The 25,889-nt window shown below is 34.4% G+C and overlaps 1 protein-coding gene across 1 annotated transcript in view; it reads left to right on the top strand.

Moving 5' to 3' along the window:
• LRP1B (LDL receptor related protein 1B) overlaps positions 1–25,889 on the top strand; it is a gene marked incomplete at its 3' end in the record, with an annotated part of 1,833,965 nt that overhangs the window by 1,677,710 nt on the left and 130,366 nt on the right. The window contains exons 72-77 of the mRNA XM_082841888.1: positions 11,495–11,617; positions 17,329–17,454; positions 18,157–18,294; positions 19,779–19,913; positions 22,275–22,394; positions 24,016–24,257. Of these exons, the coding sequence (XP_082698014.1) occupies positions 11,495–11,617; positions 17,329–17,454; positions 18,157–18,294; positions 19,779–19,913; positions 22,275–22,394; positions 24,016–24,257 (884 nt within the window). The remainder of the gene's footprint in view (positions 1–11,494; positions 11,618–17,328; positions 17,455–18,156; positions 18,295–19,778; positions 19,914–22,274; positions 22,395–24,015; positions 24,258–25,889) is intronic.

Genomic DNA, 25,889 nt, shown 5'->3' with positions numbered 1-25,889 from the left:
CATTTTCAGACAAGAGTATAAATTCGTCTTCATATAACAAAGACAACCAAAATGCAAGTGTTTTTTGGGTGCCTATCATTTGGACTAGATGTTGGGTCAGAGATGGGGATATGAGAAGAATCCAGGGAACATAGCCACTATAGCCATTCCTACCAAAGTATTTTCTGGGCACGTTTCTCTTCCACATTGCTTGCCTGGTTTCTGAATGACTAGAAACAGCATATGGTATACTATACCACACCTACTGATATGCTAGATCATATATAGGTTATAGGTTGTGCCCCAAATTTCTTTCTTGCCATATAGTTGAAAAAATGACCTACATTATTTGTCAGTCTGAAAGAAACTTTGTTTTATAGCATCATTTTTTTCCAGCTATGTGAAAATCCTGACAGATAACTTTTTAGTTTAAGTCACCACATTAAAAATAGCAATTATGGCTACTTTAGAGTTAATGAGTGGAAAGCAAAGAAATTATAGGGTGAATCTTAAAATGATCACAAATTGCAACATTCTTATTATTTTCATAAGCTATATTATGAAATATATATCTTATCAATATATATTATAATATATATATATTTAGATCTATTGTTTAAATACAAAAGTTATTTTTACCTACTTATAAAAGTCTCTGAATCAACTTTACATTTTAGAATATTTGGAACATCATCAACAGAGATGATATTAGATATTGACATATGTTGCAAGGCATTTGAACATTCAGGGTTTACACAGTTTAAATGGGCCTAAAGTATTTACTTCTGTCAATATCTAGTTGCTCAAGGAAAAATACCTTCTACTTTCTTTAATATTAGATCAAAACTTTATGATGTCCTATATTTCTATTCCAAACCTGATAAAGTATTGTTATATCAGCAGAAGAAATCCAATTTCTCATTTGGAATCTGCAGTACCTTATAAAAAACTGTAAAAGATTAAACTTCCGTAATAGCCATTTCTACTTTCACTTAAGTTGTCACACTCTCTTTCTGTAATTGGTTACTCTAAAGAAAGCAAACTTTGTGGACATTCTGGTACCAACAACTCATATACAATCTTATAGTCAAAGACTTTGGGACCACAATTAAGCTACTCATCATTTACCATTTTCTAATTAATAAGCTCTATCCCTTCAGCTTAAGTCACTGTCACCAGTCTTGTTCTTTTCCTTGTGGCTTCCTATCTGGGCTATTAGTGACCCAACTGGTCACCAGTACATCCTATTCACTGCTGCCATGTTCCTCTTATTTAAATGTAACTCTGGTTTTGTCAGTCTTTACTTAAAGCTCTTCCTGGTTAGATACAAATATCACAACCTGGCAGTCAGGGTTATAAGAGAATGATCCCATTTCACCTTTCCAGTCTAATAACTCTACTAATCCTCTTTATGTACCCTAAATTCTAGCCAAACTGGAAGATAATATTCAAGCAATATCCTCCATGCTTTTCAACATCTTTCTTGATTATTCTACTATTTTGCCATCTCAATACCTTTGCCAGTAAAAATTATATCTATTCTTTTAAGTCCATCTCAGTTACTACTGTGTCTTCAACCAAATTGCAGTCTTTTTTTTAGTTTCCCTAGGAACCATTTGATTGCATTCCTGTTGTCATGTTCTTCCTTCTAATATAATCACTTCTGTATTATTTGACTTAACTTCCCTGTTGGAATATGAGTTTCTTGATGTGAAAAATTAGGTATGCAAGCAAAATGTGGAAGTACATTTCAGGCAGTGGGATCATTATGTTCAAAGTCACAGAGGTGAGGGAAACGATCTGTTTAGGAGCCACAAGTAATTGAGGAGTCATGCTGTAGAACTTGGTTTTAATATTATGCATGTTGAGGAGTTTTCCAATGCTTTTGAGGAGTTTTCTAATATTAAAAAAGGAAGGGGTGATGGGATTTGAACTATGTAACAGCACAGAGAATTTCCTGAGATGAGAATCAAGCAGTCCAGTTTCTTGTCTTATCTCCACGGACATTTCTGTGCTCATGTTTTCATACTATCAAGTTCAGCCACAGTGAAATGTCTCCAACAGCTGTAGAAACACCTGGAAAGTGAGTGTGTGCCTGGGAGGGTGGGTGGTGGTGGGCAATCCTTTTAGGATTTAGCTACTTTTTTAATATTGGATTTCATAAAAAAATGTGTTTGAACAAAGGATTCCAGGTTAAAAAATCAAACATTAAAGTAAAAAACTGAACATTATAGTATTTGAAATCTGAGATAACTTTCAGATTTAAAATGACTATTAAATGTTTAAGCTTACTGAATAAAAAGAGAGTTGAGAGCTTTTAATTCAACCATTTAGAAATATGTCAAAGCTCCCCTACCCTGCCTATTTCTGCTTCTAACATTTCTTGGGTTCCTTTGCTGCTAGGTAATTAAATTCCAATGGAATACCTTGTTGGTTAAAGTGTTTGATCCTGTATGGATGTACCATAAGGCATGACCAAGTTCAGATTTCTAGTATTTGATTTGCTTCCAGGAAGTTGTTTAGGTATTGGGAAAAAAGACTTCAAGGCACTGAGGAGATAAAATGCCAGAATAAACATCTCTTCTATTAAATGTTACTTCCATTCATCTCAAATCTGGACACATGAGCTAACAGGGGCTAAGTGCTGGGGGCTGGAAGATAAGAGAGCTGTAGGATAAACATGGAACATTTTCAATGTGAATCAATTTTACTGGTTTACTTTAAACGGACTGAAATCCCAAATACTATGGAATTAAAAGCAGCATTCACTTTTTTTTTTAATAAATGTATTTATTTATTTTTTGTTGCATTGGGTCTTCGTTGCTGCATGAGGGCTTTCTCTAGTTGCGGCGAGCGGGGGCTACTCTTCGTTCCAGTGTGCGGGCTTCTCATTGTGGTGGCTTCTCTTATTGCAGAGCACAGGTGCTAGGTGCAAAAGCTTCACGAGTCATGGCGCACGGGCTCAGTAATTGTGGCACACGGGCTTAGTTGCTCCACGGAATGTGGCATCTTCCCAGACCAGGGCTCGAACCCATGTCCCCTGCATTGGCAGGCGGATTCTTAACCACTGTGCTATGAGGGAAGCCCAGCAGTCACATTTTTAAAGGTAAACCGTGTTGCCTTAAGGAAACTTGGTGTTTGTTTTGGCCTGAGCTTTCAAACTTTATTCTTTATAGCAATTTTGTTGGAAAAGATAGTTATTCTTTTTAGTAATTATCAGCTCAAATGTGTATATTATTATAGAAATTATAAAATATTATATATGTAAGCTTATCTCAACCCAAATAAAGATGAGAACTCTAGATGATTATTTTCTGTGATGTTTCACTTGTCCAAATTTCTATGAAACTGCCAAGAGCTAAGTTATATTTAGACATAGGTTGTTGTTAATATATACTTATCTATTTTTCTAATAACCTCCCATTGAGCTGATCAAGAATATGACTAAGAAACTGGGATTTTAATCCAGCTAATCTCTTTATATTATACCTGTTTTTAATTGTTTATGTGTGCTTCATGCCATTTCAAAATAAACTTGTTAAGATGTCTTGGAAACCCCCCAACCCCCAATGCATTTTTTGCAATGCAAATTCTTCCTAGTACAATAGGAAACCTTTCGTAGGTTATCATAAAACCTTTGCCTTTCTGCTACAATTATGATTTCATTTATATTTCTCTTCTTCTTAATAAAAATAGTGGCATATCCAACACTTTTTTTGTTTTATTTATTTACTTATTTTTGGCCACACTTTGTGGCATGCAGGATCTTGGTTCCTCCATCAGAGATCGAACCTGTGTCCCCTGCAGTGGAAGCCTGGAGTCTTAACCACTGGGCTGCCAGGCAAGTCCCGTGTCCCACACTCTTATGGGGAAAATGATAATGTTCTGTAATGCAATACCTTTGGGAACTCATTTTTTTTCCTTTTAACAAGACTGATGTGCTACAAATAGAGTTTTTTTTAAATAATCAGAGGATGTCAAGAGTTCACAAATTCTGTTTGAATTTAGTCCATTTTAGAATGGAACATGCGATGAGATTTAGTCATTAGAATCTTTATTCTGAAAGGATACAACTCTATTTCATATTCTATGGATTTTGATATTGAATTAAGCCAAAGCTCACCTCAAACCAATATTCATATCTTTAATACTAAAGGCTGTTCATGTTATATCTTTTTGTTTTCAGAGTTCCTAAATGGTAATATATTTTCTTGCATTGATTTTGATAATTGAGATTATTTTAAAAATCAGGGCATTTTTAGAGTTGAACATTGCAGATGTTTGAAAGAAAAGGGCATCCCAATGCCAGATATTGTACTGTCAGAAGTCTCACATGGTGACATTCACCTTGCTGCACTCACCAAGGACCTGCCTTTTTCTGTGTCTTTGTTAGTGCTCAGAGGTGTCAATTTAAGCTGCACCAGTTCTGTTAAGCATTTTTGCAGGAAAACTTAGACCCGTTCTGAATGGTATCACTATAAATTCCTGGCCTCAGCTTCAACTACCACTCAAGATTCTAAGCAATCTACCTATATGTTTTTAATCATCTCTCTCTACCATTAACCATATCTGGTTTTTAAAAAGTTGATTTATTTTCTCACATTCCACCTCACAGCAATATTAAAAATCATGAGCTTTTTTCAACATCTAGACACAAAATTAACTAAGCTACATAGAGCTGTGCCTAGCATTTCCTCCTTCCTTTCTCTTGAAATGGAAGACATGTCTTCCAGCCTAAGGATAATCCTTTTATTTTGCTTTAGATCTCAAATCCTTCACACTTTCTTGATTCTCAAGGGACTCATTATCTGAATTACCTTTTCTGTCTTTTGTATCCTCAACATTACCTTGTCTACTGAATTCCTTAACTTCCTCTTTTCTTCCTCCCCTTTAAGGGTAAACTTCTGGACTACAAATTCTTCATCTATAATAACGAACTACAAACATTTCACTAAACCCACCACCACTTTCTCTAAAGCTACTCTCTTAGCATCATTTAAATGTGCTAACTATTAACTTCTTGTTAGAAAAGTTTTCAGGTATTTCTCCAACCACTCTGGCTACTTCTTCTCAGTCTCTGCTAGAGTCCTCTTTATCTATTCAAATTTTAAACGCTGATTTTCTCTGTGTTCTCTTCTAAATTTCAAATAATAACTGTATTCTGATCATTCCCGACTCTACATTTACACCTCAGAAACCTATCCCATATTTCAGACACATTTATCCACTAGCCTGCTAAATATCACCACATGATTGTCTTACCAGTAACTTAAATGAATTGTCATTATTTCCACTAAACCTGATCCTTCTAATGTGATCTTTTATTTATTGAATGACACCAACATTCACTGAATGACCCCAACAAACCAAAAATTGAGTAGTACTGTGTTTGACTACTCACTCTCCTTTACCACCCTCATCTAGTTAGCCATCAGAGCCTGAGGATTCTACCTCCTGAAGAGCTCTCAAATGTAGCTACTCTAAATCAGGTTTCCATCAGTTGTTTTCTGGACTGCTGTAAGCCCTCTTCAAATTGGTCTTTTTCCTCCCATCTTGGCTTTACTACTCACTATCTTCATTTCTAAGTTTTCCTCACTGTAGCTAGTGTTGTCATTCTAAAACCCAAATCTGATTCTGTGATTTCCTAAGTTAAATCTTTGCTACTGGAAGTGAATTACTAGAGATTAGTGTGCAAGTCAAAACTCAGAACAAGAAGAGCTTATTGACTCTCACAAGCCTAGAGTCATTATTCTCTCCAAAGTACATACATAAAAGGAACAATGCTTCTTTCTTGGAATTTTCTAGGCTTGCAAGGATGAGCCCTATCATTCCCCAGCTCCCTGTTTTAATAAACATATCCATTTTTAATATGTTAATACTTTCAATCATCAAATCTCACCAATATAGAAATGATACTACTTATATATGAAATTTAAATTAATATAATTAAATTAATATAATTCTCTGAGAGCAGTCTTATTAATCTTAATTTTAAATTCCCATCAAGTTTCTTTGTGTGGTTTCCCCATGTACTCCTTACAAATATGAACTTATAAATCTTAACCATACCTCTTTTGTAGCATATGAAGATGTTGAGCCCCATAGAAATTAATACACTTTTCCAAAGCAAGACAAAGCAACTTCCTATCTCCCTAACCATTGCTGTTTCTGCTATATATTGCTACATATCTAGACATACAACTAAAGTTTATTCGTACTTTGGGTCCTTTGCCTGTGGTGGATGTATTTAATTTTAAGTTAGAACGTCCCTGTATTCTTTTTTTTTTAACATCTTTATTGGAGTATAATTGCTTTACAATGTTGTCTTAGTTTCTGCTATATAACAAAGTGAATCAGCTATATGTATACATATATCCCCATATCCCTTCCCTCTTGTGTGTCCCTCCCACCCTTCCTATCCCACCCCTCTAGGTGGTCACAGCACCGAGCTGATCGCCCTATGCTATGGGGCTGCTTCCCACTAGCTGTCTGTTTTACATTTGGTAGTGTATATATGTCCATGCCACTCTCTCACTTCGTCCCAGCTTACCCTTCCCCCTCCCCGTGTCCTCAAGTCCATTCTCTACGTCTGTGTCTTTATTCTTGTTCTGCACTTAGGTTCTTCAGAAACTTTTTGTTTTTTTTTTTTTTGATTCTATATATATGTGTTAGCATATGGTATTTATTTTTCTCTTTCTGACTTACTTCGCTCTGTATGACAGACTCTAGGTCTATCCACCTCACTACAAATAACTCAATTTCATTTCTTTTTATGGCTGAGTAATATTCCATTGTATATATGTGCCACATCTTCTTTATCCATTCGTTTGTCGATGGACACTTAGGTTGTTTCCATGTCCTGGCTATTGTAAATAGTGCTGCAGTGAACATTGTGCTACATGACTCTTTTTTAATTATGGTATTCTCAGGGTATATGCCCAGTAGTGGGATTGCTGGATCGTATGGTAGTTCTATTTTTAGTTTTTTAAGGAACCTCCATACCGTTCTCCATAGTGCCTGTATCAATTTACATTCCCACCAAGAGTGCAAGAGGGTTCCCTTTTCTCCACACCCTCTCCAGCATTTATTGTTTGTAGATTTTTTGATGATGGTCATTCTGACCGGTGTGAGGTGATACCTCATTATAATTTTGATTTTCATTTTTCTAAGGATTAGTGATGTTGAGCATCCTTTCATGTGTTTGTTGGCAATCTGTATATCTTCCCTGTATTCTTTTTTTTTTTTTTAACATCTTTATTGGAGTATAATTGCTTTACAATGGTGTGTTAGTTTCTGCTTTATAACAAAGTGAATCAGTTATACATATACGTATGTTCCCATATCTCTTCCCTCTTGCATCTCCCTCCCTCCCACCCTCCCTATCCCACCCCTCTAGGTAATCACAAACCACCGAGCTGATCTCCCTGTGCTATGCGGCTGCTTCCCACTAGCTATTTGTTTTACGTTTGGTAGTGTATATATGTCCATGCCACTCTCTCACTTTGTCACAGCTTACTCTTCCCCCTTCCCATATCCTCAAGTCCATGCTCTAGCAGGTCTGTGTCTTTATTCCTGTCTTACCCCTAGGTTCTTCATGACCTTTTTTTTCTTTTTTTTTCCCTCAGATTCCATATATATGTGTTAGCATACGATATTTGTTTTTCTCTTTCTGACTTACGTCACTCTGTATGACAGACTCTAGGTCCATCCACCTCACTACAAATAACTCAATTTCATTTCTTTTTATGGCTGAGTAATATTCCATTGTATATATGTGCCACATCTTCTTTATCCATTTATCTGTTGATGGACACTTAGGTTGCTTCCATGTCCTGGCCATTGTAAATAGAGCTGCAATGAACATTTTGGTACAGGACTCTTTTTTAATTATGGTTTTCTCAGGGTATATGCCCAGTAGTGGGATTGCTGGGTCGTTTGGTAGTTCTATTTGTAGTTTTTTAAGGAACCTCCGTACTGTTCTCCATAGTAGCTGTATCAATTTACATTCCCACCAACAGTACAAGAGGGTTCCCTTTTCTCCACACCCTCTGCAGCATTTATTGTTTCTAGATTTTCTTTTTTTACATCTTTATTGGAGAATAATTGCTTTACAATGGTTTGTTAGTTTCTGCTATATAACAAAGTGAATCAGTGATACATATACATATGTTCACATATCTCTTCCCTCTTACATCTCCCTCCCTCCCACCCTCCCTATCCCACCCATCTAGGTGGTTACAAAGCACCGAACTGATCTCCCTGTGCTATGTGGCTGCTTCCCACTAGCTATCTATTTTACGTTTGGTAGTGTATATATGTCCATACCACTCTCTCACTTTGTCACAGGTTACCCTTCCCCCTCCCCATATCCTCAAGTCCATTCTCTAGTAGGTCTGTGTCTTTATTCCTGTCTTACCCCTAGGTTCTTCATGACATTTTTTTTTTCTTAGATTCCATATATATGTGTTATCATACGGTATTTGTCTTTCCCTTTCTGACTTATTTCATTCTGTATGACCGACTCTAGGTCCATCCACCTCACTACAAATAACTCAATTTCGTTTCTTTTTATGGCTGAGTAATATTCCATTGTATATCTATGCCACATCTTCTTTATCCATTCATCCGATGATGGACACTTTAGGTTGTTTCGATCTCCTGGCTATTGTAAATAGAGCTGCAGTGAACATTGTGCTACATGACTCTTTCTGAATTATGGTTTTCTCAGGGTATATGCCCAGTAGTGGGATTGCTGGGTCATATGGTTGTTCTATTTTTAGTTTTTTAAGGAACCTCCATACTGTTCTCCATAGTGGCTGTACCAATTCACATTCCCACCAGCAGTGCAAGAGTGTTCCCTTTTCTCCACACCCTCTCCAGCATTTACTGTTTCTAGACTTTTTGATGATAGCCTTTCCGACTGGTGTGAGATGATATCTCATTGTAGTTTTGATGTGCATTTCTCTAATGATTAATGATGTTGATCATTCTTTCATGTGTTTGTTGCCAATCTGTATATATTCTTTGGAGAAATGTCTATTTAGGTCTTCTGCCCATTTTTGGATTGGGTTGTTTGTTTTTTTGTTATTGAGCTGCATGAGCTGCTTGTAAATTTTGGAGATTAATCCTTTTTCAGTTGCTTCATTTGCAAATATTTTCTCCCATTCTGAGAGTTGTCTTTTGGTCTTCTTTATGGTTTCCTTTGCTGTGCAAAACTTTTAAGTTTCATTAGGTCCCATTTGTTTATTTTTGTTTTTATTTCCATTTCTCTAGGATGTGGGTCAAAAAGGATCTTGCTGTGATTTATGTCATAGAGTGTTCTGCCTATATTTTCCTCGAAGAGTTTGATAGTTTCTGGCCTTACATTTAGGTCTTTAATCCATTTTGAGTTTATTTTTGTGTATGGTGTTAGGGAGTGTTCTAATCTCATACTTTTACATGTACCTGTCCAGTTTTACCAGCACCATTTATTGAAGAGGCTGTCCTTTCTCCACTGTACATTCCTACCTCTTTTATCAAAGATAAGGTGACCATATGTGCGTGGGTTTACCTCTGGGCTTTCTATCCTGTTCCATTGATCTATCTTTCTGTTTTTGTGCCAGTACCATATTGTTTTGATTACTGTAGCTTTGTAGTATAGTCTGAAGTCCGGGAGCCTGATTCCTCCAGCTCCGTTTTTCGTTCTCAAGATTGCTTTGGCTATTCGGGGTCTTTTGTGTTTCCATACAAATTGTGAAATTTTTTGTTCTAGTTCTGTGAAAAATGCCAGTGGTAGTTTGATAGGGATTGCATTGAATCTGTAGATTGCTTTTGGTAGTAGAGTCATTTTCACAACGTTAATTCTTCCAATCCAAGAACATGGTAATCTCTCCATCTATTTGTATCATCTTTAATTTCTTTCATCAGTGTCTTATAATTTTCTGCATACAGGTGTTTTGTCTCCTTAGGTAGGTTTATTCCTAGGTATTTTATTCTTTTTGTTGCAATGGTAAATGGGAGTGTTTTCTTGATTTCACTTTCAGATTTTTCATCATTAGTGTGTAGGAATACCAGAGATTTCTGTGCATTAATTTTGTATCCTGCTACTTTAACAAATTCATTGATTAGCTCTAGTAGTTTTCTGGTAGCATCTTTAGGATTCTCTATGTATAGTATCATGTCATCTGCAAACAGTGACAGCTTTACTTCTTCCTTTCCAATTTGGATTCCTTTTATTTCCTTTTCTTCTCTATTTGCTGTGGCTAAAACTTCCAAAACTATGTTGAATAAGAGTGGTGAGAGTGGGCAACCTTGTCTTGTTCCTGATCTTAGTGGAAATGCTTTCAGTTTTTCACCATTGAGGACGATGTTGCTGTGAGTTTGTCATATATGGCCTTTATTATGTTGAGGAAAGCTCCCTCTATTCCTACTTTCTGCAGGGTTTTTATCATAAATGGGTGTTGAGTTTTGTCAAAAGCTTTCTCTGCATCTATTGAGATGATCATATGGTTTTTCTCCTTCACTTTGTTAATATGGTGTTTCACGTTGATTGACTTGCGTATATTGAAAAATCCTTGCATTCCTGGAATAAACCCCACTTGATCATGATGTATGATCCTTTTAATGTGCTGTTGGATTCTGTTTGCTAGTATTTTGTTGAGGATTTTTGCATCTATATTCGTCAGTGATATTGGCCTGTAGTTTTCTTTCTTTGTGACATCCTTGTGTGGTTTTGGTATGAGGATGATGGTGGCCTCATAGAATGAGTTTGGGAGTGTTCCTCCCTCTGCTATATTTTGGAAGAGTTTGAGAAGGATAGGTGTTAGCTCTTCTCTAAATGTTTGATAGAATTCGCCTGTGAAGACATCTGGTCCTGGGCTTTTGTTTGTTTTGTTTTGTTGATTAATGCTTTCTATTTTACTGTAAAGAGAGAAAGAATGCAAACATTTTAAAAATACGCACAGAAAGAGTACTCTATTGCACAATTTTTATAAGAATAAATAATATTTCCTCACATCACCAATTTATTTTTCTGTTATAAAATTAACTGTTTCTCTATGACTGCAAAAACTTTTTCCTGGTCATTCTGTTTTTAATGGTTCAGTCTGTCAGTTTCCAGGTAGAACTGAATTATCTAATAATTTTTAAAGTGTCTTTTCTTTTCAGAACAGCATAAATTTTAGTAAAGAAAATTAATACTATTTAAAATCTAAGTTTCTTTACACTCAGTAACATAGAAATGATATGAAATGGAAGGGAATTTATATTTGAGAAAACTTGATTCTATCATCTTATGATCAATATTTTTTAAAGAAAATATGATAGACATTAGTGTGATATCAGATTGTTTTGAAAAGTTAAAAACGAATACCTTTTAAAAAAAGTTTGGATGTTATATGTTCCTAGTATTATACAGGGAAAAAAAATAAGGAAATGTGACACTAGATACTGAGCTGAGAATTAGAGGAATATGTGTTTTGCTGACTGGAATTAATTATGCTATATCCCTCTGTCTCTTTTTTTTTTTTAAATAAAGGAGGAAATATATGTAGAGCGGATGAGTTCCTTTGCAATAATTCCCTCTGCAAACTACATTTCTGGGTGTGTGATGGAGAAGATGACTGTGGAGACAACTCTGACGAAGCCCCTGACATGTGTGGTATGGCATTTCACGTGGCTCTAGATTGTACTCATCTCCTGATGTAGTGCGCCAGCGTGAATCGATGACGTGGTGAGATGAACCACAAATTTTACCGTCCTGGGGTTAGGTAGATAAAGTAGAGCCACAGATACAGCTTTTGGTCAGGTAATAAGAGATAACCCTGCTCAAAGTTTATGACTTTATAGAGAGCCCTCCTAAATCTGAACTTGCACATGTCAGCAGTATTCAAAAGATAGATTATGGTCTGTCTAGGAGGATTTAGAGTAGTTGACCTTCTGTATTGAGTAAGGTTCATATAAGGACTTTGGCTTTATTCCCAATTGGTGTTTTAGGCTAAAATAATTTTTTTGACAGATAAGCATGGAAAAAACGTGCATAATCAAATCACGTACTTCCGCAAGTCACCCACTACTGAGACTGTGGTTATTCAGAGAAGGGAAATAAATATACATAGAGATATACAGACATTATCTATCTATCTATCTATATCTATATCTATATATATATATATATCTTACAAATGTTAGGTGGAGAACCGCAATTAGGAGTTATTTAACATTTAAATCTGAAAATCTTAACAGAATTTATTTCTTCTTTAAATTCAAGTTACTTCTGACATTAGTCACAAGCGTGATTATGCAACCACGAACTATAAATATAAATGTGCGCCTTTAGATCACCAAATTAAACGATTTCCTGTATTTGGTAAACACTTTTTTTCTTCATCTCATTCTTTTGCTAATCTCAGCAAAAAAGGTAATTTAACTTTTAATTTAAAGAAAAATACTACTACTTTGGGTATAACTAAATAGCACATCAGGTAAATTAAAGAAAGCATAGCATGAGTGTATGTTCTTAAAATCTATGTTCTATTTGGTATATCAAATTAAACTAATTATTTTGATAGATGATGATATTGACTACAGATGTTACAGTTGAAGAAAAAAATCTGAAACAAGGAGGCAGCTTTATTTTAAACATGTTTTAAAATTTGAAAAAGACAGTAGTTAGAGAATTGATCTCTGTAGGTACAACTGATAAGTGATATATCTAAATTTCAATTTCAGTTCTTCTACATAATCTTACAAAGTGAACTCTAGAGAATGACCAGAGATAGTATTGTTTCTGAATCATAATAGTTGAAAAAATATGAGTTTACCAGTATCAAGCCAAAACCTATTATTTTTATAAACTATGTTTTTTTCTTCTATTCTCTATTCCACTTCAACACAAAACTATTGAGTGTAATAGGAAATGTTTGGAAACTAATTAACCACGTGGGGCTCCAGAGTTACCCCCCTCCCCAGAACCACTTCAAGGGCCAGGAAGTGATTCTCAGGGACATGCTGCATAGCTGCTGGAAAACTTGTAAAATACATCCAGCTTAATTCTGTGAATATTTTTGCATTCCCCTCAGTCATCAGTATCAACACTGAGTGAAGCTATGATGTTCTGGAGACGGTGCTAAGTAATTGGGATTAAAAAAAACCTGAACAGGGCATGGTTCTCTTTGACAAGGAGATCTTATTCTGGTTGGAAAATAATAATTTCCATAAATTATATTTTAAGCAATAGTAGAATTAAGTAAAGACAAGGCAGAGAGGGATAAGATGAACTCTGCCTGAAGGGGAATTCAGAAAGCTACAGTTTTGAAAGATCTAGGCTAAAAGTCACCATAGGCATAGAGAACAGTGTGGGGAAAAGTATCATTCATTCATTTAATAAATATTTGTTAAGCTAGAGACTGTGATTATTTGTGGTGATATAATGATGAGAGAAACAGATATGGACCCAGACTTCACAGAGCTGAGAGGCTAGTGGAAGAGGGATATTAATGATCACAAAAATATATAGTTATAAACTATGATACATGCAATGAAGAAAAAGTATAATAAGTTATAAAAATATAGGACAGAAGGATTTTACTCAATCTTGGATTATAAGAAGTAACATTTGAGTTTGAGTCTGAGAAATTTATAGCTGCCAGGTAGGTGAAAGGGATGGAGTGAGAGTGGATGACACAACATTTTAGGCAAAGGAAACAAGATGTAGAAAGGCCCTGAGGTAGAGCGAACCACAGTTTACTAGAGAAGCTGAAAGACATGTGCTTGGAGAATACAGAGCAAGATAGATAATAGATGAAACTGAAGAGACAGGAGAGATACATGGAAACTTGTGAGTCTAGATAGGGATTTTTAGATTTAGCCTGAAAGCAATTAAAAGTACTATAGAATTTAAAATAGAGGAGGCACATAGTCATATTTATATTTCACAAATACTGGATAGAAATAGGCAAGAATAGTTAAGACAGTTGCAGAGCTCAAGGCAAGCTATGCGGGTAGCTTGGATTAAGATAATGACAGACCATGATGGCAAAGTATACACAGTTTGAATGTGATTTAAAAAGCAAAATGAATTGGATTAAATAATGGAGTAGTTATAGGAGGCAAGAGACAGGAAGTTGCCCAGTATAATTTGTAGGCTGTTTTCGCTTGCACATTTGAATAGATGGGGAACACAGGAAAAGGAACAGTTTTGCAAGTAAAGATTAGAAGTCTGGCTTGAAATGCATCTGAGGAGACATTCAAGTAGTGATTTCAAGTAGCTGCTAGATATTTGGTTCTAGAGCTTAAAGAGCTGGTCTAGAAATATAAATTTGAGAGTCAGCATAAAATGTAGTAGTAAATACTATGGAATTTGTAAGATTTAGGCTGGGAGGGAGTAAAACATAAAAGGGGGGGGATTAGGATAGAATATTGAGGGCCACCAACATCTAGATAAATATGAACAGCCAGAAGAGACTCAGGTGAGCGATAACAAAAGGATAAGCAAAAAGAAAAAGGAAGTATAACAAGAGAAATACGAAGGAAATAAAATGTTTCAAGAAAGATGGGATAGTTCCTGAAGAAGCAGGGGAAATTAAGCTTCAGAGCAAGTGAAAAAATCAGTTTTAGATAAGGGTAGTGACCCCTTGAAATGAGTTGATAGACTATATGCAGATGCAGGTGGATGTACACATATTTAATGATATAATAACATTATTTAATCTTTTAATTTCCACTTTTTTATGTATAGTAAGGAAGCATGTTCATATATAGAATGTGAAAGGTTGGTGTGGTAGGGAGATTCAAAAGGAATGCAGATTTGAATCATTACTGCAAAGAGTAAGAGTGACATTAGATATAGATAGATATAAATATATAGATATAAATGAATGATTTCCAAGTAGTGTTCAGGGCCTACCTGGCATTGATAAATATTCATATTTGTGATATCAGTTGGTCTTGCAGTATGGTCATCTGCAACATTCCTGGGCTTCCCAGATGCAGACACTGGGATAGCAGATGGTTTCATTCATCTAAGTTTGGGATTCTGATAATTAAGATGAAAAAAGCAAAAGGGCCAGAGAATCCAGATTATTTGGACACAAGTGATTTTCTAAAAGTACTTAGAAGAATGTCCAACATATAAAGGTTATCAATAAATATCAAATAAGTAAATTAAAAATGGAATGTGGAATCTAATGTCAACAGAAATGGAAGTAAAGAGAAAAAGGCAATGGTAAATAAGAGTTAGACGTATCAATGGGCTAAAGTTTCAGGTAAGACTGAAAAAGCATCTTTAATGAGACTGGTTAAATTAAAAAGTTGGCTAACTGGAGCTTGTTGTCAGAATTTTTGTTCAGACTTTTAAAATTAGTGGCTTTGTAAATGAAACAATTGGAGGAAATAGCAAATCCAGCTGTGTCAGTGTTTCTTATCTGCGGGCAGCAGGAACTGTCATTGGCTGAATTAAGAAGATAATTTTGTTGAAATCCACCCATGTCCACAGCCTTGTAGAAGAATGGGTGGCCTAGGTGGATTAGAGTAAAAGGACATTGGGTATGAGAAAATCAGGAAGTTAAGTGGTGCAGTTATTGGCTAGTTTGCTCATATGGATGTTGATGTCACCTAGGATGCTGGAATAATTTAGATAGAGAGAAATAGCTGTGAGGGATGGTGCTACAGTCTTCAGTGAATTGGGGAGGGGGTGATGTTTATAAGGTTTATGAGAAAATAGAGATAAGAAAAAAATACAACCAAATGCCTGGTCCTCAAAATAACAGTTTTTGTTTTTAGTTTATTTTAAAAAATAGAATATGAATATATAGTAGCAAAGTTCTGGAAGCCATAGTAGGAAATTATTATGTCTTCAAATATGAGATAACATGAGGTTTGAGCAATTTAAGAGACATTCCTAAAAAACCTGAAGAGGAGGAACTCTGCTTAGAGTGAAAAACAGATTTTAATTAAAACAAGGAAGGTGGCAAGAAGGAATATGGCATATTTAAGGAGCTAATAAAGAGTGACAAGGGATGAGTCTGTAGGAGTGGCATGGACAAGATAATGATAAGTCTATTATGCCATGTAAAGTATCTTAAATTTTATTCTGGAAGTGATGAATAGCTATGGAAGAAATGATCAGATTGCTGTTCTGGTGGCTTTGGGAGGATTTTAGGTTGGGCAATGAAACTGAGACATTAAGGATTCTATGACAGTCATCTCTGTAAGAAATAATAAATAGCTGAGATGTTGGAGTTGTAACTGGTATGCATGGAGATAAGAAGGCAAATTTGGGACAATACGAACTGCCCTTGTTGACTAATAAGAGTTGAAGCATAGTGAGAGGATGCATTTAGAATAATCCCAAACTTGTGGCTATTATGTGCCACAAACTGAACTATGGAAATAAGACAGAGCTTGTTTGAGGAGAAGGAGGTCAAGGGAAGATGATGAAGAATTGAGCTTTGAACTTGTTGAATTTTAAATTCCCAAGGGAACGTTCTATAATTAACTATGAGATGCTAGAATTAGATAGCAAATTGAAAGTCTTCAGAATATAGTGTCAAGTAAATCCATGAGAATGAATGAGAATATCTAAGCAGAGAATTCAAGAGTGAGAACATCAGGGGACCAATGATAGAACCATGCAGTATTCCACATATGAGATTGGGAAGACATTAGAGATGTTTCCTACTTTAGGGGTAGAAGTCTTCAGATTCGATAGTGATGGAAAGGACAAGTGTAAAATTCCCTGGCTTTAATTGTTTATTTAAGTCTCATACACACACACACACACACACACACACACACACACACACACTAAAAATGAATAAGTAAGATCACCTTATTTGCCTTAAATACATATCGGCCCATTTGTTTATGGAGACAGGCAGTAAGAAACACAGTTATAGTGTTGTTGGGATTTTTATTTATTTATTTTTTTTTGCTGAATGACCTATTTTCAGTTTTGGATCCATAACATATGCTTGCTCAAGCTCTATTCTGTGTGAAATTGCTCTTTCAGATAGCTGTGTCCTGCCATGTTGTATAAACCATAGGCATAAATTAATTTGGTACACTAAGGGAAGTCAGCTAAGATAAAGCATTTGGAAATAAAACCATGACGTTTGGCTTTTTTTCTTACTTCATTCAACATTTCAGCTATGCACTCTTTTCTGTTGTTAATATAAATAACTAGGATCATACCTTCTATTATCACACATTTTTCTAGTATCTACATGTAAGCACTTCCCACAACAAAAGATATTCAGAAAAGCTAGATTATGGATTTGAAAAGGAAGAAAATAAAAGGAAGACAAAAGAAGGATAGTTCTTCATAAGTCAGTGTACCCAAAGGAGCTGCTTTGTTTTTTCTTTTTTTTTCAGAAAAATTTCTTTGCCCACCCACAAGACCGCACAGATGCAGAAATAACAGAATATGCCTGCAGCCTGAGCAAATGTGCAATGGGGTTGATGACTGTGGGGACAACTCAGATGAAGATCCCTGTGGTGGTAAATCTTTTTAATGTGAAATAATTGATTCAGTGACAGCTACAGATAATATAATGATTTTAGGGCTTAAAAATTTAAAAAAATATATTTTCAATATTCTTCATACAGGGTATGAAGATAATCCACTAACATTTGATTTGCATAGTAGAGCTGTGCAACTTTATCCGCTCCCTCCAGGTCTGTAAATCTCCATTGGTTATAGGTACTTTATTCTAGAAAGTACTGCATGAGAGAAACAATATAGTGGTTTAAAATATTCTGTTAAACAACTTCTTGGGGGGAAAGTGTTTATATAGATTGTATGTATGCGTACACAGTCCCTTTTTCACAATTCAGAAATTAAAACTCAAAAAACCAAAAGCTTTACTAAAATGTGCAGCAAAACCATGTGGTGACAGACCCTGACTTGAACTGGTCTGAGGTAGTTTATATTACGTTTTTTAAAAAAATCTCACTTAGGGTGAATATTCAGAAATTTTCCTGTGGAAATATAGTGTTATTTATTATAGGGTAAATACAGTGTTATTTTTCTAAGAATCAAAATTTTCAGAATGTTTTTTTCATTTAGCCCCAAGAGCTTCAAATAAAGGATTATTGATCTATGTTTTTCATAGTGTTTAGCAAAATCTTGAACCTGTTATAGACTCAGTAAATTTGTTTTGATTCTGTGAAGTGCTGATCATTTTTTAAATAACTCTATAGGTAAGCTTACATATAAAGCAAGACCTTGTAAAAAAGATGAGTTTGCTTGCAGTAATAAAAAATGTATCCCTATGGACCTCCAGTGCGATCAGCTTGATGACTGTGGAGATGGTTCAGACGAACAAGCCTGCAGAATAAGTGAGTTTGTTTCCTGTTAAAATGCAGCAACACACAAGTTCAATTTCTGCTTCAACATGACTAAAATTTTCTTTACTGCTGTGAGAAAAGATTGCTCTTCCAAATGTGCTTAAGTAATACTTGTCTTTAGGCCTTTGCCAAAGTAACCTTAGAATATCATTTTAATTAAAGTACGAGGTAGGAAAGGTTGATTTTACAATGAGTATATTTGTTAAAGCTGAAACTTTATCCAAATACAGACCTTGATATCAGCAAAGAAATCTATATTCCTTAATATTTTATTTATAAAATATAAATTTAATAGTTTCTGAATTTTACAGTGATATTCATTTGAATGATGGTAAAGGTCTTAATAATTTGTTTAATGTTTTAAAATCTTAATCCATTGCTGAGTCATTCTCAAAGACGACATCATTATTTTATTCAGTTAGAGTGCTATGATACTTAAGTTATGAGACCTTGATTGTGAATAATTTTGTGTTTAATGTTTGATATCTGATTTTTCCATATTGGGAAAACTAATTAAACTTACGACCTTAAATTCATATTGCTTGTAAAAGTCACAAAATAGTTCCAATTCTTGAGTCTTTTATTTTGTTCTCATTTATACATAAGTTGTTCCTCACTGGATGTTGAAGCAGTATCCACCAGGATATGGCCATGTATATCTCAATTGTGATGTATATAATTCCACTGCTGTATTTTAATTAATTACAAAATAGTCAAGAATCAGTGGGAATTAACATTATATTTCTGATAATTAAGGTTTTCGTATTTCTCATGTAATTAGATTTAAGTAAAATAGAGCTAATTCAATGTTACCCCTATAATAATGTCCCTCTCTTTTATTTGCACTCTAAAATATTTTCCTGAATTGGAGATAAAGCAATGAAGTTGCAACTACCATGCTGGAAACTACAAATAACACATAGTCTGTCCTAACTTGTATTGCAGTCCATGTCCATTGGAGCATATTACAAACTCAAATGCTGCTCCCTGTATGTGTTTAGGAACTGATAATTTAACCTCTTGCTTGAGTAACATGGTAGTACCCTTGACTGAGTTCCTGAATACTAAGTTTAAGTTAGGAAGAGATGCCTACATCTCTAGGTAGCTTCTAGGGAATGTTTTGGTTCTTAGAGAAGAATGTGACTCTTGTACATTGTATCATGGTAAAGATAGACTGTCATTAGAGCCATTGATTCTCGAATTCCTTTTGGAAAGTAGTATAGCTCAATCACAGCTGTAAATATCAGCTGTTGGCAGCTTGGTCTAAACTATCCCTAATGTAATTGATTTTGGTTTTTATCTGCTTCTATACCTTTATAAGAAATGAGGGCTTATACGGGGAGAAGACCATAACCTTATAAATTCAAAAAGAGTTATCTATGAAATAATAAATGTAATTTTAAATTAAGAAAAATAGTAAACTCCCACTCAGGAATTAGAATTATATCCGTTTTGATCATATTTTTAAATCCTAGCTCCCGCTGAATATACCTGTGAAGATAATGTGAATCCATGTGGAGACGATGCATATTGTAATCAAATAAAAACATCTGTTTTCTGTCGCTGTAAGCCTGGGTTTCAGAGAAACATGAAAAACAGACAGTGTGAAGGTATAGTACATTTCCTCAACAGCTTGCTCTTAAATCTTTAGGTTAGAAAAGACTCCCAAAGCTGCTAAATTGTGAGATGACAGGGGACTGATTTTCATCAGAATGGTGCATATCTACAGGATACCGTTTTACTTATGAGAGTAAAAGTCCCTGGGGTCAAGAGACTGTTTGCACTGCTAAGCTAACTGTTGCTGAGGTTTACAAAGCCTTTAGTATAGTAGATTCAGACCTGCAGGAATTTCTATTGTATTGTTACAATTGTGTTTTGAAATGCAAATAACGAAATTGCTGGTTCAGAAACTGTTGAAGAATTAGAGGCCTTCGCGAAAGAACATGTTTATGATCCCACACTTCTCTTGAGTTGTGGCATTTGCAATACTGCGATAGGTAATTCACTTTTAGAGAATTGTGGGCTTTTGTCCTAACACCACGTCTTAAACAGTGCTTTATATTATCAAGAATGTCTCCTAAAATTCAAAGACAGGATTTAAATAAATCTCTGTCAGCTTACTTGTGATCATTTAAAAACTGAGCATGTAAGGGAGCCAGAATCTCGTAGTAAGTTATATGTAAATATAATTTACACCAGGTCTTTAACTACAGAGCCATGAAATAAAGACCTATATGCACTTTCTGCCAGTTTCTCCATTAATATTGATATTATTGTGGTTAGAGCCAAACCTAAATTATCCAAGTCTGGCTTATCCAGGGCAAATTCAACTCATAAAATGCTTTCACCTACAAGCTCTCTTCTTGATTGTCTCCTTGTGTTATTCTTGGGTAAATAAAAGCGATTTTTACTTTGTGTCAATCAAAATGGAATTATTGAAATTAATTATACTCATCCAAAGGGGAAATAATTGTAATCACATCATATATATGAACATTTTGAGTTATATACTTGTTTAGATCATTCATGCCATTTTATTTCTTCATTAACGTGGAACACTGAAAACTGACAACTTAAGTTTCTCTATTTTAATAAAAAAGCGAATTATTTCTCGACTAGATTATTTCTTCTTTCGAGAAATACTTTTTTGATAGCTGAGAGCTGATACCATGTATTTTACTTATCCCTGGTATAGCATTTGTCAACAAGTAAATTCAGTTTTGTCTCTTTAGCCTACACTTCAATTAAACGCAGAATTGCACTCCTGAGAGTACGTAAGTTCACTTTGGACAAAGTATCATAGTAGAGACAATAGAATCAAGAAGCCTGAGTTTAAGCCTTGGCACTGTCACTTACAAATGTTACTGGGAAAGTCCTCATCTCTACCACTGAGGCTTTGGAACACTGTTGAGTGCTAACAAGAGAAAATTACTATTGCTGTGCTTATCCTTAAATTCCTCTAATTCAAGAGGAGGATTAATCTCACAGATTTATTATGTAATTAGGGCAACTATAAGTGATAAAGGGGGCAGAGGAATTTATGCTGATTGAAAGCAGAAGTAGAGGAGGTAGATAATTCACCAGAATCACCTGACCTCAATCCTGGCCCTGCTTAAAACTTTAAAATTTGAGGCATGTGCTAAGCCATAGAATATTGCCTAAGATTTATTTATTACTTATGATTTATATATATTTATTTTTATGTAGGCATTCAAGATTTTGTTGTTGTTTGTTCACTTGGCCCTTCTTGTTACATAGCCACTTTGTATACATGAAGCCAGAAGTGTGTTAGAGGTGTATCCACATCTTCATTCTTTGCCAGGAATTGTGCAAAATGTTGACAATAAAAAAATGAATAAATACTAATTTATGATCCCAAGGGACTGACAGTCAAGTAGGGGATATGAATATGTGACCACATACATGAAATACCATATGAACTATATTTCATATGTGTGGCATAAGATAGAAATTCCAAGAGAGCAAAAAGTGGAGAATCTAGGAGATAGATAACCATTACTGTATATTGGTGAAGACCAAGGAAGGCTTCACTTCAGGTGAATCTTGAGAGATGAGTAGAAATTTTCTATGTAAAAAGCAAGGGCATTACAGGACACAGGAATATCATATGATATGTGCAAAGGTACGGCGGCAGGTAATCAGAAAACTAAACCTTTATTTGAGTGAATGAAAATACTAGGGAAGTTTGAAATGGATATTTCAACGTGTTAAGTGGATTAACAAGCAATGCACAAACAATTGATGAGTCATTATAGTGAAACTTGTGAAAAAATTGTTATGGCCGGAAAATATTACATAGCAAGTCACAGACTTAACAGTTTGAAAAGAAAATGAAAGAAATAGGAAAAATAAGTTGAAGGACACAAAATACATGTCTTTTTTGAAAAGTGGAAAGAATGACAGTACTAATTGGGGTTATGATGGTGCTATTTTGAGCTCTTCTTTTCTAGACCTTAATGAATGTTTGGTGTTTGGCACGTGTTCCCACCAATGTGTAAACGTGGAAGGATCCTATAAATGTGTGTGCGACCAGAATTTTCAAGAAAGAAATAACACCTGCATAGCAAAAGGTAAGGATATATAACCATTACTTTAAATGTTATTATAATTTGCTGTAAAGATTTTATGGGAAAAAAATGTTTCATATTGCATTTTCGCAATGGCTTAATGCCTGAAAATAAATCTCTTTTTAATACTGGTTAAATTGTCCAATTTATTTATTATCATTCTTAATATAATCTGGGAAGGTTTATAAACATGGCTGTCAAATACCTGGCTACTATTAAAATCACTTTTGTGTTTGAAACAATTTATCAGGAGGTAGAATTTAAAAGTCAATGTGATAGAATATGAAGTATCTTTCTTTATGGCCTGCTCTCAGTGTACTTGAGGAAACATTATACCACTAGGATAAAAATAACGAGTTAAATTAAATGTTAGCATTATAAGGAGAATGGAATTTTGAGTAAGAACTTAAAGGTTTTAAAATAAAATTATGTCTTCAAATTCAGACCTCCTCTACTTATGAATATCATTTTTAAAAAATTAAATTACATATATATATTTGGGGCTTCTTAGATATGGCTTTTAATGCTTTTATGTTTTTACTAAATAATATTGTAATTTAAATATTGTTAGCTACAGGGCATGATTAACAATGTTAATAAGACAGTTATTACAAGAGGAAAGCAACATGATATAGTGAATCAAGCAAGCATGGGCTATGGAATTAGACAGACTTGTATTTGAATCCCAGCATTACACCTGATTGTGTGGCCTCGGGGAAGTTAAACTCTCTGAGCCTCAGTTCCTCATCTGTAAAATGGGAGGCCTAATCCTTACTTTCCATGGTTGTTGTAAGAGGAGATAAATTGTCAAAGACTTAATACATCTCCTATCACATAGTAACCATTTACTAAGTGAGAGCTATTGAGCCTATAGAGCTGAACTACAACTCGTGTATTATTTTTTTTTAATTTGCAGATATTATATATGCAATTCAGTCTTTCTTTACGGTTTCATTAATATTTTAGTTACTATTTTCAGGATTCTCTTTAGGGTTTTACTTGTCTCAGTATGCAGATTACATCAGTATTGTAGGTGTCAAAATTTCAGGCTACATGGTTCCAGTTAGCAAGATTCTAGAAAATATTGAGATTATGGCATGTTAATATAATAAACACTGATATTTTTATAAAATAAAAATAAAAGAACATTTGACATATATGAATATTGGAAGAAGACGACTCTTCATCTTGTAATTTTTATTTCTTAGCCTAAGGTAATGATCACTCAGGTGCATAAACTAAATGCTCAGGAATGTCTGAGGCTTAGTGAGTATATAACATGGTATTTGAATATTCAGATCCAAAGCATTAAAACATAAGGTATTGTGACTTACCAAATAGAAATCCCTTTTCATAAAAAGGATATCTACTACAAATACCTAATTTCTAGCCATAAGGTAAGCTTTGACCTAAGAAAACCTCTATTAATAACTCTTAGAAATGTTTAGTTAAGTGTGTTTTAGAAATGTCATGAAGACTAAAAGATGGTATAAAGCCGGTTTATTCTTATTGAGCAAGAAACTGTGTTAAGAATAACAATTCAAGTTAATTTAAAAGTACATTCGTTGCTTTTACATTAGTTGAATTTTATTTTATTTTTGTATTTTATTATAATAATCTCCAGGCTCTGAAGATCAAGTTCTCTACATTGCTAATGACACTGATATCCTGGGTTTTATATATCCATTCAACTACAGTGGCGATCATCAACAAATTTCTCATTTTGAACATAATTCAAGGATAACAGGGATGGATGTATATTATCAGAGAGATATGATTATTTGGAGTACTCAGTTTAATCCAGGCGGAATTTTCTACAAAAGGATACATGGCAGAGAAAAAAGGCAAGCAAACAGTGGCTTGATTGTAAGTAAATAAAATTGAATATTTGAAGGCTCACACCTTCCCCCACTTCCCTGTTTTTTTAATGTGTCAATCACAGTATCTGATTATAAGAGGTAATTAATATATTCAGTGATTCCTCCCAGTATTCTCCCTGTATAGAAATAGAACATTTCCCTACTCCTTTATTCTCATAGCTGGGTACAATTCATTTTAATTGCATGATATTATGTGTTTCTTTTAATACATTTTCTGTAGTTACATAAGAATGGTTATTAATAATACCTAAAATTTCTAGAACTTTCTGTATTTTATAGTATTTAATAATATATTATGAACATGAGGGTTTTTTTCATCATGAGATCATATTGGGAACCATCACTTTGTTTTTACATTAGAAAATAAACTCAAAAATATACAGGGTAAATTGTTTCATTTTTAACAATATGAGAAATATAGTTCTCTTCTAGGGCAAGAGATCAATTCGATAGTGTAATCATTTCTTCTGACTCCTAATAACTATATTTCAGGGAACATCCAAAATAGAGCAATCTTGTTTACTGGTGTATGACGGACACATTGATTATCATGGTTATTCCTTTTGAGAAAAATAAACTAGAACATTTGTTTAGACTTGTGGTTGTAGGTTATCCTTTTTGTTTTAGGGCATGTCAATTTATTATGTATTTTATATTTTGAAGCAAATTGACAGAGAAATAACAGATAAAGACTTATTTTGGGGGGGCCTGGCCCATTCCCATACAACCAAAGAGTCAAATACTATCACAGTAGGATTAACTTACTTTAATCCTACTAAATAATTAAAGCTTTGTATTTGAAACAAATCAGAGACACCTATCTGGAAGTCTTCACTACCTTTTTCAGAGGTATCTACCGTAAATATTTGAACTCTGTGAATATCATTTGATGGAAATCTGGAACACTATTTTTTATCAGTAGTAGGTGTCAATAAGCTGTTTTAAAAGAAGCTATATTATTAGCTTTTAAATTCAGTTTAGATTAAATTAACTGTGAGTAAAAATCCATATATATCAGAGTTGTTTCTTTAACTCCTCCTTCCCCAAACCCAGTGTTATACAAAGCTTTAGTTCTATTAAGGGTAGTTCTAGGACAGAGCCAAGAACTTCAGTGGATCACTCTGCCCTCCTTCACTCACATATCATCTCCTTCCAATCAGACCAAAAGACTGACTCAGTCTTGACTAGCTTTAGCTTTCTTTATCTTTAAAACAGAAGTTTGCTTTGCAAAAACATTGTTCCTATGGTACAGTTTCATGTATTAACGAAGTGATAAAGAGTATATATTGTGAAATTACACTGACTGGGTTTTAATCTTGTTCCTGTTGCTTACTAGCTTCTTAGCTTCTCTGTACTCTCCATTTCATGAGGTTTTAGTGAGGAATACACGTGTGCACACACACACACTATATTTATATTAGCATTAATAGTTCTTGGCACATAAGTACTGTATAGATTAACAGAATGATATGATAATGATGGTGATGATGTTGATCTGATGACTGGCAAAATTTTCTTCCCTATAATGCATATTCTCATGTTAAAAATTAATTGCAAATTACTCTTGCCTGAATTTGATAGTTGCTAAAAATATATCTTTATTTTTCATATAATTTTC

This window comes from Leucopleurus acutus (assembly GCF_964270905.1).
Source record: "Leucopleurus acutus genome assembly, chromosome: 6".
NCBI lineage: Eukaryota > Metazoa > Chordata > Mammalia > Artiodactyla > Delphinidae > Leucopleurus > Leucopleurus acutus.
Note: the sequence above shows the minus strand (reverse complement) of the source record. Positions and strands in the feature narration are given on the sequence as shown.